We start from the raw sequence: 19,352 nt of genomic DNA, 5'->3' as shown, positions 1-19,352 counted from the left end.
AATCCTGTGAAGGTGACTCATCTAACGCATTTGAACGACAAAAATAAAATAAAGCTGCTCTGGTAAGAAGGGCTACAACATGATTTTGTCCCCAACACGCAGTCAGTCAAATGTAAACACGACACAACACTACTGACGCCGAACGCGGATCTAAAAGAGTCCTTTTGCGATACAGACGCTACAAAAAAAAAAAAACCGCCAAATGTCGCCAGCGGTTCTGAGTCCGACTGCACAATGTCTGCCCACGTGGTGGGAGCTGTGTCCCAGGGCAAACATTGTTCCATTCACAGCTCGCAGAGCAGAGCAGAACAGACGTAATGGAAACGCCCACACACACACACACACACACACACACACACACACACACACAGAGAGAGAGATTAGCCGCTCGTCATTAGCGACAGACAAGAAGCGCATAGCGAGGTCCCCACCCCCCTTTCCTTCCTCACGGCCCTGTCCAATACACAAAAACCGCGAGGTGGGTGTAACGAACGAGATGTGTCCTCTGGCCCTCTGCTGTTGACTTAGCGCCGCGCACAGGAGTCCGGACACAGTGCTGGGCGACACTTCTCGTATACTGGAGCACGTGCTAATAATAATCCACACCGTACACCTTTATCTCTGTGTTTCTTACAAGTAGATACCTTAGGGGTTGCGAAGAAACTCAAATCGCTTGATACGGGCAAGTCTTCAGGTCCAGATTGTATACCGATTAGGTTCCTTTTAGATTACGCTGCAACAATAGCTTCCTAGTTAGCAATCATGTACAACCGCTCGCTCACCGATAGATCTCTACCTACACGAACGCAGGTCGCACCTGTGTTTAAGAAGGGTAGTAGGAGTAATCCATCGAACTACAGACCTATATCATTGACATCGGTTTGCAGTAGGGTTTTGGAACATATACTGTATTCAAACATTATGAATCACCTCGAAGGGAACGATCTATTGATATGTAATCAGCACGGTTTCAGAAAACATCGTTCTTGTGCAATGCAGCTAGCTCTTTATTCGCGCGAAGTAATGGGCGCTATCGGCAGCGGATCTCAAGTTCATTCCGTATTTCTAGATTTCCGGAAAGCTTTTGACACCGTTCCTCACAAGCGACTTCTAATCAAGCTGCAGGCCTATGGGGTATTGTCTCAGTTGTGCGACTGGATTCGTGATTTTCTGTCAGGAAGGTCGCAGTTCGTAGTAAAAGACGGCAAATCATCGAGCAAAACTGAAGTGATATCAGGTGTTCCCCAGGGAAGCGTCCTGGGACCTCTGCTGTTCCTGATCTATATAAATGACCTGGGTGACAATCTGAGCAGTTCTCTTAGATTGTTCGCAGATGATGCTGTAATTTACCGTCTAGTAAGGTCATCTGAAGACCAGTATCAGTTGCGAAGCGATTTAGAAAAGATTACTGTATGGTGTGGCAGGTGGGAGTTGACGATAAATAACTAAAAGTGTGAGGTGATCCACATGAGTTCCAAAAGAAATCCGTTGGAATTCGATTACTCGATAAATAGTACAATTCTCAAGGCTGTCAATTCAACTAAGTACCTGGGTGTTAAAATTACGAACAACTTCAGTTGGAAGGACCACATAGATAATATTGTCGGGAAGGCGAGCCAAAGGTTGCGTTTCATTGGCAGGACACTTAGAAGATGCAACAAGTCCACTAAAGAGACAGCTTACACTACACTCGTTCGTCCTCTGTTAGAATATTGCTGCGTGGTGTGGGATCCTTACCAGGTGGGGTTGACGGAGGCCGTCGAAAGGGTGCAAAAAAGGGCAGCTCGTTTTGTATTACCACGTAATACGGGAGAGAGTGTGGCAGATATGATACACGAGTTGGGATGGAAGTCATTAAAGCAATGACGTTTTTCGTCGCGGCGAGATCTATTTACGAAATTTCAGTCATCAACTTTCTCTTCCGAATGCAAAAATATTTTGTTGAGCCCAACCTACATAGGTAGGAGTGATCATCAAAATAAAATAAGAGAAATCAGAGCTCGAACACAAAGGTTTAGGTGTTGGTTTTGCCCGCGCGCTGTTCTGGAGTGGAATAGTAGAGAGATAGTATGATTGTGGAATCTGAATCCTCGCCAGACGTCATGTACGTCGAAGACCCCTAGAGGTCTCTGTACCATCGCGCTGTAAGCTGTGGCGGCGCGCGCCTCCTGGCCCGCTTGTAATGTGGGGGCGCCACAGTGGAACACGTGATCCCGGCGGCCAATAGCGGCGCCCCCGATAGCATGCTTAAACGCCTGTCTCTCGTTCAGCCAGCCCGCTTGTCTCGGCCATCCTCTCCCAACCCCGCCCTCTGCCGCGCCTGTATTCCCACGTCCCACCCGGTCTCCATCTCTCCACCCTCCTTACCCTCTCCCAAGGTGGCTTCCGGCAGCTCCCCCTCCCTGATGATGTCCTCCTCCCCTCCATCTACCCCTCCTATCAACTTTGATTCTACCCGCCCCCACTTCCTGTGGCTTCTCCTCTTGGCACCCTCCCTCCCTTCTCTTTCCTTTTCCTCTGTCCCCTTCCTCCACCCCTCTTCCCCCTGGCTCTCCCCCTTCTCCCCTACCCCCTGTCTCCCCTACCCATGGCATCCTTATCCCTCTCCCACCCCTCCCCCCCTCTCCCCTCCTTCCCTCTTGGCAGGTCCCCGGACTCGTACACGGTTAGTGAACATTCGCGCGCCGGAGATCACCGCCTCGTGTTTCTGTGTGTGCCGTCGTTTGTGCTTAAGTGGTTCAGTGTTATTCGTTTTGTGCACCTACGTTCACGTGTGACACCTTTCGTCTGTGTATGTGTCCCGGTGCCTGAACAATTTTTATCTTGGACTCTACGCCCGTGAACGTCTCCATGTATTTTAAAAAGTGTTTGTCTCCGTTTATATGTCCACCATCTATTCATCTCACATTGTCATCATTTCTGTCTTGTATGTTTCTCTGCAGCCGAAGAGCGGCGTAGTATGCTGCTGCAGGCCTGCCTGTAAACAGGTTTAAAATAACAATAAAGGATAAAAAAAAGTTCAGCTAGCAAACACTGCCCTTCCTCCATCCTTTCAACCCTTGCTGCCCTCTACACTGTCATCCTTGCCACTGGCTTCTGTCCCGATCTGTGGAAAACTCCCATATCCTGATGTTCTCCAAACCCAACAATCCTCCATCTGGTGCCTCTTCCTGTCGTCCTATCTGTCTCACATCTGTGTTCAGCAAGCTCTTGGAATCCATCCTTTCTCGGCGCATCCATCACCACCTCAGCCAAAACCACCCCACCACCCAATGTGGCTTTCGACCTTCCTTCTCTGCTGATGACCAACCCCTCCACCTCACTCATCTCGTGGTGCTGTGTTGGGGCTTATGGGTGCTCGACATCGAGATCATCAGCTCTCTCACTCATCTCCTCTCCCTCCAGCTTAACTCCCATCGCTCCGCCATTTTTGTCTCCCTTAACCTCGAAAAGGCCTATGATCGTGTCTGGCATCCCGGTCTCATGTTTAAACTTCAAACCTACGCCCTTCCTATTAACTACATCCGTCTAATAGCCTCCTTCCTCTCCCACCGCCCCTCCTATGTTACCATCCATAATGCCAATTCCCACACCTTCTACCCCTCTGCAGGTGTGCCCAAGGGCTCTGTCCTCTCCCCTCTTCTCTACCTCCTGTACATGGCAGATATGCCCCAACACCCATCCCCCCTCCAGTACACTTCTTCAAATATGCTGATGACACCGCATTCCTCGCCCTCGCTCCTACCCTCCAACGGTCCCAACACCTTCTCCAGAATCACATTGACCTTTTTGCTGTATGGTGTAACCAGGGGCTCCTGAAAATCAATCCTTGCAAGACCCAGGCAATCATCGTAGGTCGTGCCACTCACTCCTTCTGGCTCCTGGATTTCTCCCTTACTGTCTGCGCTCATCCTGTCTGCCTCACTCCCACCCTCACCTACCTTGGCCTCACCATTGACCGTCAGCTCACCTGGATCCCTCATCTCCGCTCCATCCAATCCAAAGCCCAAATCGCCTCCAACTCCTCTCTGGCCAGACATTGGGGTTGCACCCCTCTACCATCCTCCACACCTACAAATCCTTAATCCGTCCCATCCTCTGTTATGCCAGTCCTCCATGGATATCTGCCCCCCCAAATTCTATAAGTTCCTCCAGATCCTTGAGCGTCATGCACTCCGCCTCGCCTTCCGTATACGCCTCCCGTATACGCCTCCCGTCCCCCACGCGGATCCTCTATGACCTCATTCCTTTCCCCCATCTGCTCCTATTCCTTGAACATATCCGCATCCTCTACACCTCCCGCCACCTTGAACCCCCTCACCCCCTGGTTGCTCCTCTCCTCTCCCATCCCCACCCCCTACCACGTCTTCACTGTTGTATCCCCCTACCCTCCATCTCTACACCCTACATCCAAGGTGGCTTTCTCAACTCCCCCTCCTGGATGATGCCCTCTCTTCCTCCATTTATCCCTCCTCTCAACTCTGATCCTCACTCCCCCTCCTTTCCTCTGTCCTTTTCCTGGGCTCCCTCTCCCCGCCTTCCTTCCTCTTTTTTCCCCACCTCCCCTCTTGCTGCCCCCTTCTCTCCCCCGAGTCCTTTTGCATTTCCCTCCTCTGCCTCTTCTTATTCCCTCTCGTGTCTGCCCTGCCCCTCTCCCCCTTCTGAGTCCTCTCCCTCCTTGATTCCCCCCTTTCGTTTTCTCCTCTCCTCCATCCTTGTTTTTCCCCCTCCTCCAGGTTCCTCCCCCCCCCCCCCATCTGCCTTTGTCTCGGGAGTGTCATATATGTGCCACCATTTTCGAGCCGTGTTTTACAGTGTGTGTTTTCAAGTGAGTGTTCCATGGTGTGTCTTTAGTGACGTGTAGCGAACAGCCATCATACTGTCGCTGGGTGTGATTTTTTTTATCTCTTGCGAACAGAAACCAGACTGTCGCCATGTTTTTTTAGTTGTGTGTCTACTATGTTACTTGTCTGATTCATGTGAATTTTATCGACATTGCCAACCCCTTTTGCTTTCTGTTTTAACTTCCCGCATTTTTACGCCGTTTTACACTTTGTCATCATTTTATCGCCTGTTTTTCCTTGTTTCTTTCTTCTTCCTTTCCTTACAATAAAGTCTGTAGGATGTAGAGTAGCGTACTAAGCTGCTGCCAGCCCGCCGCCCTTCGGGGGGAATTGAAAATCAATAAAGAAAAAAAAAAAAAGAAGTTCAGCCAGCCAGTCTAATCTTGCGTACGTGTGTGGGCACGTCGCCTCGCGTTAGACAGCTTACTTACTTTCTTGTTCTGTGTACGAGTGGACGTGTTTCTTAGGTTTCCTTCTGACTCCGCCGTTCGATCTTGTTGTTGTTCGTTCTGTCATTCGTTGGTCGTGTCCATCCTCTCCCGTCCCGCCGCTCTTTCCGTCATTTCAACTAGGCGACCACCCCGGTAGCGGTTACATCAGTTGGTTTCATTCAGGATTCCAGTTGATCATATTGCTACACACTCTTTCGGTTAGAACACACTCTCCGTTCAGTGCGCCTCCCTTACGCCACCTGACTGGGAGGGCCAGTATTCCCACATGGTAGCCCTCCCCGTCATCCACGTACTGCTCTCCATGGAGTGCGTCTGTCATTGGGTCACACAGGTGGTCGTTCTTTGCTCTCTAAAGTCTCCTGTCAGGCGGCGTGTGAGCCAACAGGCGCACACCTTTGAGTACCCTGACTAGTGGATGAGTACACCAGTACTACCTAGAGAGACGTCCAGTTGTGCAGCGAGATGTTTGATTGTGATCCGTCGATCACCTGGAATGAGAGTGTCCGCACGTTCCGTCACAGCAGGAGTGTGCGGTGGGGCGGCATGCGGGAGTTCGGAAGGTTTGCGCCACCTTGTTGCGACGATGACAGACGCCTCTCCCAACGACTCACCGTGCTTTTGTTTACTCCTTGGTCTTCGTAGACGATCTGCAAGCGCCTGTGGATATGTGCTATGCTCTGGCTTTCCACCAAAAGAATCTCAGTGGCAGCCCTTTACTTGGAACACACTTCCGTTGCAGAGGCCATTTTGAAGAATACGTATAGCGTCGCCACATGTCGGAACTTGACGAAAGTACAGCCGATGAAATGGGAATATTCCACAATGTCTTACAACAATTTCCGCATTTTTTCGAACTAAAATTGCCGAGTAAACAATGCATTACTTATTGATCGCATCTCGTACTTGAGAAAAGTGGTCTATCTCAATAAAAAACTCACAATGGTTGTACTTGGAATATATTATTTATGAGATTTTCATTGAAATCTGAGTGCGCAATTTCTCAATACAGCCAACTTGCCGGTTGTCATTGTTTACGACGGGCGTTCAATAAGTAATGCACCACAATTCTTTTCTCAGGGCATATTTATTGTTAAGAGCCAGAATTAGGTGACAATATAGATCAACATTTTTTGTCCATGTCGTATCTTTCTACCTAGTCTCCATCATGTTCTATGGCCGTACGCCGACGTTGTGGATGAGCGTATATTCCCTGGTGGTAAAAACTGGTGTCCCGTTGGCATAGCCATGTTTTCACAGCATGACTGACACTCTTGTCACCTTCAACGTGTGTTCCCTGTAGAGAATCTTTAAGCGTCTCAAAGAGACGGAAGTCCGAGGGTGCCACGTACGGACTGTAGGGTGGATGAGGCAATGACGTCCAACCCAATTTGGCGATGTGTTCCCGGGTTCTCAGACTTGTGTGTGGGCGTGCATTATCGTGTTGGAGCAAGATTTCTGCTGGATTCTTGTCCGATCGAACACGTCGTAAACGGTTCTTGAGTTAATTCACGTATGACTGAATTGATGGTTGACCCTCTTAGCATTACATCCACGAGAACGACGCCATCGCAATCCCAGAAGACTGTCACCGTGACTATTACGGTAGAGGGAGTTGTCTTGAATTTCTTCTTTTTTTGGTGAATGAGGATGATGCCACACCATTGACTACCTTTTTGTTTCCAGCGCAGAGTGGTGCACCCTGCTTTTGTCCACCATAACGATCCATAAAAGAAAGGCCTCTCCATGAGTCTCAAAATGCTCCAACAATTCAAATGAAATGGCCTTTCTTTGAATCTTGTGGTCCGCTGTGAGGACCTCTTTGAATGACCGAGCGTCTCGATCATTGCAGACGCTCTTACAATGCCGACCGACAACTGTAGAGCCAACTGTCGAGTTGTGATGCGCCGGTCGGCACTATTCAGCACGTCTGCAGCAGTGGCTGTGACAGGACGTCCCGAGCGTGGCTGATCGTGGAGCTCTGTTTCCGCATTTCCTGAGTCAGTAACCTTCTTTACCCATTCCCCAACTGTACTCCTATCAACTGCATCATGGCCATACACAGCACACAAACGTTTATGGATGTTCACTACGGTTGTTTTTTTTTTTTTTTTAATTATATAACAGCACGCTGCTTACAACAAGAGTCGTATATCGACGCCACTCTCACGACGTACTACGGCTCTGCCATCTGCCATAATCGTTTCAAACTTCACCGGCGCACAGAACAAACATCAAAAGTGGAGCAGCAACAAGGACGTTTGTCTATGTATATTAATGGCTCTTTTTAAGTAGGGCATTACTTATTGAAGGACTCTCGTATATACGACGTCTTCGTTTATCGTACAAGTTGATTAAAAGGAGGGATCGATTGATAGGAAACGTCGTGGGGCATAAGGGAGAGCTGCATCAAAGCAGTCTTCGGACTGAAGAGCATGACGACAAACACTATAGCCAACAAGGTACTGAGCATGGTTATCACCTCAGTGTTCAGCAATTTCTTGGAATCCATCCTTATCCAGCGCATCCAAAACCACCTCCATCGAAACCACTCCTTCCCAACACACAATGTGGCTTTCGACCTGCCTTCTCTGCCGATGACCAACTCCTACACCTCACTCATCTCCTCTCCTTCCACCTTAACTCCCGTCGCTCCGCCATTTTTGTCTTCCTACGACCATGACTGGCATCCCAGTCTCCTGTTTAAACTTCAAACCTACGCCCTTCCTGTCAACTACATCTGTCTAATGGCCTCCTCCTGCTCCCACCGCCCCTTAACGTTACCATTCATAATGCCCATTCCCATACCTTCTACCCCTTTGCAGGTGTGCCCCAGAGCTCAGTCCTCTCCCCTCTCCTCTACCTCCAGTACACAGCCGATAAGCCCAAAACCCCCATCCAGTACTACTCTTGCAGTATCCCAATGACACCGCATTCCTTGCCTACTACCCTCCAACGGTTCCAACGCCTTCTCCAGAATCACCTTGACCTTTTTGCCACATGGTGTAACCAGTGGCTCCTGAAAATCAATCCTTCCAAGACCCAGGTAATCATCGTAGATTGTACAACTCGCTCCTCCCAGCTCCTGGATTTCTCCCTTACCATCTGCACCTGTCCTGTCTGCCTCTCCCCCACCCTCACCTACCTTGGTCTCACCATAGACCATCAGCTCACCTGTATCCCTCATCTCCGCTCCATCCAATCCAAAGCCCACAACTGCCTTCGACTCCTCAAACTCCTCTCTGGCCGGACGTGGGGGTTGCACCTCTCTACCATCCTCCACACCTACAAATCCTTAATCCATCCCATCCTCTGTTATGCCAGTCCCACCTGGCTATCCACCCCCCCCCCCCCCCCACTCAAATTCTGGAAGTCCCTCCAGACCCTGAGCGCCATGCACTCCGCTTCACCTTCCGCATACGCCTCCCATCCCCTACATCATTCCTTTCCCCCTTCTGCTCCTATTCCTCGAACATATCCACATACTCTACACTTCCTGCAGCCTTGGTCCCCCTCATCCTGTGGTTCCTCCTCTCCTCTCCAACCCCCCCCCTCTCTGCCACACCTTCACTGTTGTGTGTCCCTTATACTCTACCTCTACACCATCTCCTTTCCCAAGGTGGCTTCCGTCAACTCCCCCTCCCAAAATAATGCCCTCTCTCCCTCCATTTATCCCTCCTATCAACTGATCCTCAGCCCCCCTTTGTCCTTTTCCCAGGCTCTCTCTTCCCCTCCGCCTTTCCCACCCTCATTCCTGCTTTTTTCCCCTATTACCCCCTCTGTGCTTCCCTTTTCTCCCCTGAGTCCGTTTCCGTTTTCCTTCCTCTGCCTTTCCTCACTCCCTCTCGCGTCTACCCTGCTCCACCCTTCTGGATCGTCTCCCTTCGCCGTCGCCCTCCCCCCCCCCCCTCCGCCTTTCGTTTTTTCTTCTCCTCTCCCCCCCCCCTTTTTATTCCCACTCCTCTGTCCAGGTCGCCCCTCACATCTGTCCTTGCCTGTGGAGTGTCATCTTTGTGCCGACCTTATAGTGCAATGTTCCCAGTGATTGTTAAGTGTTGTGTGTCGTTTCCGAAGTGTTGCGAACGAACATCGTGCTGTCACAGGGTGTGATTTTTTTTAAATTTGTATATCTCTTGCGAACAGAATCCAGACGGTCGCTGTGGTTTTTTAATAGTCTGTCTACTTTTGCCCTGTCTGCTTCCTGTGTCTTTTATTATCATCGCCCACCATTAGTTTTATGTTTCAACTTTCCACAATTTTCCGCCGTTTTACATTTTACGTCACTGTTTTATCGCCTGTTTTTATTGTCTCTTATCTTCTTATGTTTCAAAAGTTCTGTAGGCTGAAGAGCGGCTTACTAAGCGACTGCCGACCCGCCTCCCCCCTCCCCCCCCCCCCCCCTTCAGGAGGAATCGAAATCCAATAAAGGGAAAAAAAGAAATAGCGTGGTTAGGAGAAAGGGTATAGCGGTTACAAAGGAGCTGCGAAGGTCCAGGGGAGCGCTTGTCTCACGTGCTGTGGCGTTTATTTCATTACGGCGGAGTGAGTGGCGGAGGGTGACTTCTGCACTCGGGGAGCTCCGCGTGACGGACGGCACGGCACGCAAACAGCGGACGCGTCTGTGTGTGTGTGTGTGTGTGTGTGTGTGTGTGTGTGTGTGCGCGCGCGCGTGGGCAGCACTCAGCTCCGACGAGACACAGATCAGAGGGCGAGCATATGGCGCCGTCTTAATGGCGCGGCGTCCCGGCCAGTGCAGCAGGGACCGCGGGCATTAGCCGTCCGCAAGAAGGCGGCTGTGTGTCGCGCCCGCACCACCGCCGCGTGTGTGCGGCTCTGGCGGCCATTAGCGCTTCTTGCGGCTGCGACGCCCCCACCACCCACCCACTCAGCGCGCCCACGCCGGCCCGAGTCCTCCCCAGCACCGCCTCCCCTCCACCACAGACACATTCCTCAGATCTGCCGGCGTACGTCTCTCTTAACGAAAATGTGTGGGCCCTCGCTCTGCCCACTCGCTTTCCACTTGTGCTTTCCGCAAGTGCTCCGGCCTCCCTCAGCTACATTCACTGTCACGCTGACACTTCCACTCGCCATCCAGCTCAAACGACTTTCACGACACGCTCCAAGCGGCGATGAACTTTTCTGCAGTACAAAAATCACGTCTCAAATTTTGTCAGTTTTTTTTTTTTTTTGTTATACTACTTCTATTCAGGGTTTGTTGTTGTTGTGGTTTTCAGTAGACAGACGGGTTTGATACAGCTCTCATGCTACTCTATCCTGTGGGAGCCTCTTCATCTCCGAATAAGTTCTGAAGCTATATTCCTCTTCATCTCCGAATAACTACTACAACTACATCCTTCTGAATCTGTTGAGTGTATTCACCTCTTGTAAGAAACAGGGCCTGCAACAATTCCCGTCAGTTACTAAGAACTGTGACCTCTCTGGCAGGCAATCACGAATCCTGTCACATGACCTAAGACGATATTTCATAACCACGCAATTTCACTACAGGCCTCTTGTGTGATATGGCTCAAATGGCTCCGAGTACTATGCGACGTAACATCTGTGGTCATCAGTCGCCTAGAACTTAGAACTAATGAAACCTAACATACCTAAGGACATCACACACATCCATGCCCGAGGCAGGATTCGAACCTGCGACCGTAGCAGTCGCGCGGTTCCGGACTGAGCGCCTAGAACCGCGAGACCACCGCGGCCGGCGCTTGTGTGATACAGTGGCAGAAGTCTTTTAGAAATCTAGAAACATGGAATGAGTTTGATATCGCTTATCAAGAGCACTCAACAGTTCGTGTTTATAAAGAGACTGTTTCCTTCGAGGCACTTAATAATATTCGAACACGATTTATGTTCCAAAATTCTGCTGCATATTGACGTTAATGATTTGGGCCTGTAATTTAGTGGATTACTGCTACTGTCTTTCTTGAATATTAGTTTGATCTGTGCAACTTTACAGTGTTTGGGTATATGATCGTTAAGCGTGGAGCTATTGCATCAGCATAGTCTGAAAGAAACCTAACTGGTATACAATCTTGACCGTAACACTTGGCTATATTGATTTTAAGTTGCTTCACTACTCCCAGAACATCTACTTCTAAGTATAATTCTGGAATATTTACTTCGTCTTGTTTTGTGAAAACATTTCGGGAGGCTTTGTTTAGTAACTCTGCTTTGGCAGCACTGTCTTCGATAGTATCTCCATTGCTACCGCGCAGAGAAGGCATCGATCGTTTCTTGCCGCTAACATACTTCACATACGACCAGAATCTCTTTGGATTTTCTGCCAGGTTTCGAAACAGTTTCTTATGGAAACTACCACAAGCATCTTGCATTGAAGTCCGCGCGGAATTTCGAGCTTCTGTAAAAGATTGCCTATCTTGAAGATTCTACATTCGTTTAAGTTTGGCATGTTGCTTCTGTAGCAGTGTTCCAATCCGTTTTGTGTACCAAGGGGAATCAGCTCCGTCCTAGCACGCAAAACCATCGTGGTGTCATTTTTCAACAGGATACTGCTTGTCCTCACGTGACACCTGTCTCTGTTAAGTGTCTGCGTGATGTCGAGGTACTCCAGTGGCCAGCGGCGTGCCTATATGTCTCTAATAGACCATATGTGGGACCAGATTAACTGTCAAATCCTTCCCAAGGCTAGGGTCCAGGTTGTCGAGTACCAGATGGAACAACAGTGACCCTGCTTGCCTCAGAAGAGGATACAACGGTTTCGTGACACCCTTCCTATCCCAGTCAGCGCAGGCAGTCTTGCCAGATGGGGTGCAAATCTATACTCACACTGCCAGAGTTGTTTGTAAATCTGGCTCGTTTTAAAATCACTGAAATAACGTCTTATTCGCTCTTCGCCAGTGAGGATTCATTTCGTTTATTCCTGCTGTTCTCGGAGTTTCGCTTTTACTGTCAGGCAGTGTAGAGGCAAAAGCGTTCTAATAAATATGTGTCTGCAAAGAATCTTTTTCCAAGATAGACACGATTGGCACGTGTCCTAACTGACGCCAGGGACCGCTTTGCCGCCATGGCAGTTTCCAGAGGATAACTGACCATGACGCCTTCGCCTTTTCCATACGGAAACGAATGGACGATGGACGGGATACAATGGCGCCGCGGGTCGAGTCGAATGAGCGCTCGGTGTGGAGAGACTGGCCAGTCGTTGGGACATTGCATATAATAAGCCCATGAACAAATAACAGGTGTGGAGCAAATTCTGAGAAGTTTCTGCTGTTGTCCCTTCCATATGGGCTATTATAAAATTCGGAATTGAGAATGAAGAGAAAAGTATCTGGACTATTCGTCTCCAAGCAGCGATCTGGTGCTGATTGGTGCAACGCAGCTGTTTTCTGTGGAAATGCGAGTGTCGGATTTGTGGTACTAAAATCCACTCTGAGTAACTTGAAACTTACTTGTTCGGCCAAGCAACCTGTGTTGCCTGTTTGATTATAATTTTTGTTCTCTCAAGTCTCGTTGACTTTGAATTCGTTCAAATGGTTCAAATGGCTCTGAGCACTATGGGACTCTACATCTTAGGTCATAAGTCCCCTAGAACTTAGAACTACTTAAACCTAACTAACGTATGGACATCACACACACCCATGCCCGAGGCAGGATTGTAACCTGCGACCGTAGCACTCCGCGGTTCCGGACTGCACCACCAGAACCGCACGGCCACCGAGGCCGGCTTTGAATTCGTGAGGTGCCCATATGTGCTGCATTTCTTCCATATAGTCTAACGGGTAATTTTCTTCCCCGTGGCAGTAGCGACATTTTCCTATGGAGATTTTAGATAATTTTGCTGTCTGCCAGTAGTATGTGAAAAGTGTGCATCATAAAGTGGAAGTAGAAAACTGTGGAACTCAAGACATGATTTAGATTCTAAGTTTCCGAAATTTCCCCACAACTTTTCTATGATTGTGTGAACCACAAACAACACATATAATCTGGTGTGCACCAAAGTTGTTGTCGTTTCTGTGACGGTGTTTTCGTTGTGTGCTTCGGTACGGCGTTACTGGAAGCTACGTGTGCTCAACCTTCATACTCAGATGGCGATGCTGGCTGGTACCATGATCGTTAATACAATTTATGAGTTGTCACACATGTTATTAGACATTAATTATGCACATAACAATGGTCTGTTAATGACTGAATCTGATTGTATAATAAATATCGAGTAATACGGCTGTGTTTAATGTTTTGCCCGATTTTTGTATTGGTAGGGGTGAACCAGTAGTCCCGTACTCCCATTTCCACTCCTATGGATTTCTGTGGGGGGAGGTGAGGCGTCTGACGCCGACAGATACTCCAGGAGAGCTGGCCGCCAGTTTGATCTAAAGCTGCAGCCACTGTGCGTGAAATGCGTGCTTCTTTCGAGCGTGTTAGACAGCCTTTAGCGCGCACTTGCCAGTTATGCATTAATGTAAAGTGACGACATTCTGAGCAAAATCTGTGAAACAATGTCAATCACAAGCCAGTTTGACCACCGTGCCTGAAAATCGCCTTCATGGGCTCCTAGCGGGGAGGCTTCGTATCACATATATGTGCTTCTCCCCGTAAACATTTTAAAAACACTACGCGCAGCTACGCTGCTGGCCATTAAAACTGCTACACCAAGAAGAAATGCAGATGATAAACGGGTATTCATTGGACAAATATATTATACTAGAACTGACATCTGATTACATTTTCACGCAATTTGGGTGCATAGATCCTGAGAAATCAGTACCCAGAACAAGCACATCTGACCGTAATAAAGTCAAACAGAGCTTGGATGGCGTGTACAGGTACAGCTGCCCATGCAGCTTCGACACGATACCACAGTTCATCAAGAGTAGTGACTGGCCTATTGTGACGAGCCAGTTGCTCAGCCACCATTGACCAGACGTTTTCTGTTGGTGAGAGATCTGGAAAATGTGCTGGCCAGAGCAGCAGTCGAACATTTCCTGTATCCAAGAAAGGCCCGTACATAATCTGCAACAGGCGGTCGTGCATTATCCTGCTGAAATGTAGGGTATCGCAAGGCTCGAATGAAAGGTATAGCCGCGGGTCGTAACACATCTGAAATGTAACGTCCACTGTTCAAAGTGCCGTCAGTGCGAGCAAAAGGTGACCGAGACGTGTAACCAATGGCACCCCATACCATCACGCCGGGTGATACGCCAGTATGGCGATGATGAATTCACGCTTCCAATGTGCGTTCACCGCGATGTCTCCAAATACGGATGCGACCATCAAATTGCTGTAAACAGAACCTGGATTCATCCTAAAAATGACGTTTGCCATTCGCGCATCAGGTTCGTCGTTGAGTACACCGTGCTGCTGCAAAGGTCCTCGATCTGTTCGTGCAGATGGTTGTTGTCTCGCAAACGTCCCCATCTATTTACTCAGGGATGGAGACGTGGTTGCACGATCCGTTACAGCCACGCGGATAAGATGCCTCTCATCTCGATTGCTAGTGATACGAGGCCGTTGGGATCCAGCACGGCGTTCCGTATTACCCTCCTGAACCCACCGATTCCATATTCTGCAAACAGTCATTGAATCTCGACCAATGCAAGCAGCAATGTCGCGATACGACAAACCGCAATCGCGATAGGCTACAATCCGAGCTTTATCAAAGTCGGAAACGTGATGGTACGCATGTCTCCTGCTTACACGAGGCATCACAACAACGTTTTACCAGGCAACGCCGGTCAACTGTTGTTTGTGTATGAGAAATCGATTGGAAACTTTCCTCATGTCAGGACGTTTTAGGTGTCGCCAACCTTGTGTGAATACTCTGAACAGCTAATCATTTGCATATCACGGCATTTCTTCCTGTCGGTTAAATTTCGCGTCTGTAGCTCGCCATCTTCTTGGTGTAGCAATTTTAATGGCCAGTAGTGTAAATGCATGTCGTTTGTGAGAATGCAAGAGTGCCATTGTTTTGTTGTTATTACAGACGCAACGTACAATTAGTGATGCTGTAGGGGACACTCATGGTGAAGAGAGAATACTCTTAAGAAGTAACTGCACCCAAGGAACACCAGTGATTGAAAAATATAAAAGAAGGGAATTTCGAAGTAGTGTTTCTGTGTCTTTCACAATTTCAGCACGTTCCTGTGCTTCTGATGGGCATAGGTTTTGCGAATCAGGGAAAAACATATGCTTAGTGTAAACTATAAGACTATACGTATGCTAGAAGCCTAACAGACTTGTACTGCTAACTCATACAGTCGATGAATCAGCTAACGGATGGTGTTTTGAAACGAAGTGGACACGTCAGTACTTCAATGTTCCTTTTTATTGTGAATGTCTCGAAGACGAAGATCTGCACAGGTCAATACAAACGTGATATTTAAGTTGATTGTTAAGTTTTGACATATTCTAGTTTCTTATTGAGTATTACGGCACCTGATGTAACTGCTTGAGTTGCTTCATCGTTGTTGACCCAAAATTCTGTGTAAAACATTTTACGAAATTCTTCTCACATGTAATGTCAGATTTTTACGGGTATGTTTAATAAATAATAAAAAAAGTAAAGCATAACTCTCAAACATTAGTTAGCTGGTTAATCACGGTATGTTTATGCTGCACGTAACATAACTGTGACGTCTCGCTGTGATATGAAACAGCTCATTAGCGAGAGAAGATTAGGACTCCTCAGTGAAAACTATGGCAACATGCTGACCATTCACATGATCTGATAGGCGGTGCTGCTTTTGTGACTTGATGCTGAGCTGCTGAGCTCCTAATGCAGCTGGCGTTGACGCTGTGCCGTTTGCCTTGTGTTGCAGGGTCGTGCCTCAGCTACGGGCACTCCTGCTGGGGAGGTGAGTGGAGGGAGCCGCCAGCTCTGCAGCTGCTTCTGCGATGCGGCAGGGTGTGCAGTCAGTGGTGAAGTAGTAACTACATCTTGTGCGTGAGGTATTTTTGCTACTTGTGAACGATAACATCCAGTTGTGAAAATGACACGGACACAGATTTCCTTTATTTTCCTCGGTTCTGATGCATTGACTATAATTTACCTAGAATGAGATTTTCACTCTGCAGCGCAGTGTGCACTGACAGATTAAAACTGTGTGCCGCACCGAGACTCGAACTCGGGACCTTCGCCTTCGCTTGCAAGTCCTCTACCACTTGCCCGCGAAAGGCAAATGTCCCTAGTTCGAGTTTTGATCTGCCAGAAAGTTTCAAATCAGCGCACACTCCGCTGCAGAGTGAAAATCTCATTCTGGAAACATCCCCCTGCCTGTGGCTAAGCTGTCTCCGCAATATCCTTTCTTCCAGGAGTGCTAGTTCTGCTAGCTTCGCAGGAAAGCTTCTGCGAAGTTTAGAAGGTAGGTGAGGAGGTACAGGCGGAATTAAAGCTGTGAGCACCGGGCGTGAGTCGTTCTTGGGTAGCTCAGATGGTAGAGCACTTGCCCGCGAAAGGCAAAGGTCCCGAGTTCGAGTCTGGGTCCGGCACACAGTTTTATTCTGCCAGGAAGTTTCATGATATACCTCATGATTTGAAAACATCCGGTTTACTGGAGTGTATGCGGTAATGGTCAGCCAGAGGCTATACTGTAAAACGTCCATGGATGGACTTTTGCGCACTAAAATTTGTCGAATCAGCGGCTAATTTATTTGCTTATTTGGCGCACTGCGTTTTAGGTTTCGTCATGGATTCTTTGGTCGACGTTTGCTTTAACGACTTTTCCGACGTTTTGCCAGCACGAGTGTCTGGTAATGTCAAAGACGCACACCTCATAGTCAGCTCCTTATGACGAACGTGCTTAATACGTATTTTAGCGCAAATTTTACTTCAAACCTGCTTGGATATCTAGACAATGATACATGTTGACGGAAACTGTTTTTAAAACCGTACAACGCTGTGTTATGTGCCGTTACATCTTCGTGCTTTCCACTGTTGAGCCCCTTTTCTTTCTAGAGAATTCGGGAAAATGATGGGAGCATATAGTGAGGACATAGCATGAGTTAGATCTTTGTTTGTCGTTTATCGAAGACTTCCCGACAGAGAGGGCTGTGTGACTGGTTGTGTTGTCCTCATGGAGGTATCAATGCGTTTAGAAAGCCATTCACGCAGGACATAGAACACTTACGCGAGATATGCACGAGCATGTTGTCTATCCTCTATGTTGAAGGACACAATAGTTCAATGCAAGTCACAAACAAGTGACAAAGTTTGTAACTAGTTTCTAACAGGTATGTAAGTTCACAACTAAACGCAAGCACTTGAGAAGGTCTTCACTGAGGAAACTACCCAATGAAATCTTCTACAGTCAGAGTTCGTTCTCCACTAACTTGAGTACCAAATGTTTAAATCCTAGCTCTCCTTGAGCAGATCACACTGGAACAGACCAACACTTAAGTTACGGTCTGTATGAGTCCGCAGTTTCTACAGTGTTGCCAGATTAGTGTGACACAGTAGCAACAGGCCAGCGAGCAGGCTCCTTCTCGTGGTTGACTGCGTCGTAACTGCCCTGATCGGCGTGGACGCGGCGCTAAATACCAGCACGGCGGAAGTACACTTCCTCCTGGATGGCTCTACTTGTCACTGGCGGATGCAGCAAAAGGTTCTCATAAGTGCGGCCTGTCTTGCTGACTTGCACGCCCTCTGCGGTTTTTTTCGGCGTACGCGAAGGCCCCCTGCAGGTCGCGCTGCCAGTGGCGGAACCAGAACGTCGTGTAGTCGCAGGGGCTGAGCTGGCAACAATCCCGACAGCAGTGCTTGCAGTGTGGCGTCAGCGCCTGACGGCTTTTACGACACGCCACAGCAGAATCGTACAGAGCTACCGTCATTTGACTGTCGTACAGACTCCCACACAGACAGCATTGAAATAGGCATCCATGTCGATGGGTAGCTACCGAAAGAGTGGGATACAAATAAGACGGCAGGTCGTGAAAACTGAATTCGATTTTACAGAGAGAACTCTCGAGCACTTGCACCTGGGGAAAAAAACGCAAGTGACTCCTGTATATAAAAGGTTAACATGAAGAACCCGCAAAGTTGCAGAGCAGGATCCTTAACATTTGTTTGCTACAGAATCCTTGAGGATATTCTAACGGTCACAATTAGACAGAAAAAGCTTATGTCCACAAATCACCAACGACTTAGGAAGCATCGCTCGAGCGAAACCCAGGTTGTCCTTTTCTCGCATGATATGGTGCGAACTACGCATGAAGGGCAACAGGCAGATTCCATATTTCTAGATTTCCGAAAGCGTTTGACACGGTGCTATACTGCAGGCTGTTATCGAAAGAACTGGAGTGTGGAACACGTTCCGAGACATGCGAGTGGCTCGAAGAGGGCTGTCTAGAAAGTAAGTTACGATTGGTGGCGAAATGAAAATCACAGTGAAAATCAGAAATGTTTCACTTGTAACAGTTAGCTACACCTTTCAGCTACCTCTCTACGTAGTCGCCCTTCTGACTCAGACATTCGTCGTAGCGTTGTACCAACTTTCCAATACCCTCATCATAGAAGGCAGCCGCTAGTGCTTTCCGCCAATTCTCTACGCTGGCCTAAAGCTCGTCGTCTGTGCCAAAATGTTGTCTTCATAGCCAGCGGTTCGTTTGAGCAGAGATGAAACTCAGTGGGAGACAATTACGGGCTGTATTGTGGGTAACCAAACATTTCCAATTGAAACGATGCAGGAACATCTTCATTGCCCCTGCGGGGAAAATTCTCACCAGGCCCTCGTACTTGGCGGGAGAAACTATTTTCTATAACATCTTTACGCGCTCACTAAGAGCTCAGGAATTAAAAGAGCGACATAATTCTACCTACAGTCATACTATAGACACTGCCCAACACATCTTTGCAAAGCTTTATCGGATTTTCATAGTCGTTTCCATTTCGCGACCGATCGTAACTTACTTTCTGGACAGCCCTCGTACACCCCAGAATGGAGTCCGCGACGGCGAGTGTTCAGAACAGAGAACAGTATCGTCAAGAGTGCACCGGGGGAAGCGTGTGTTTTCTATGTACAAACGATATGACGGACAGGGTAGGCAGCTGTCTGCTTCTGTTCGTGAATGACTGTAGGAGTATTCAACATTA

The 19,352-nt window shown here is 48.4% G+C and overlaps 1 protein-coding gene across 1 annotated transcript in view; it reads left to right on the top strand.

Moving 5' to 3' along the window:
- LOC126293515 (uncharacterized) overlaps positions 1-19,352 on the top strand; it is a 330,038-nt gene that overhangs the window by 173,360 nt on the left and 137,326 nt on the right. The window contains exon 2 of the mRNA XM_049986766.1: positions 16,084-16,119. Coding sequence (XP_049842723.1) covers positions 16,084-16,119 — 36 coding nt within the window. The remainder of the gene's footprint in view (positions 1-16,083; positions 16,120-19,352) is intronic.

Source organism: Schistocerca gregaria, chromosome 10, assembly GCF_023897955.1.
Source record: "Schistocerca gregaria isolate iqSchGreg1 chromosome 10, iqSchGreg1.2, whole genome shotgun sequence".
Lineage (NCBI taxonomy): Eukaryota > Metazoa > Arthropoda > Insecta > Orthoptera > Acrididae > Schistocerca > Schistocerca gregaria.
The sequence above is the reverse complement of the archived record's forward strand: the minus strand, read 5'-3'. Positions and strand labels throughout refer to the sequence as shown.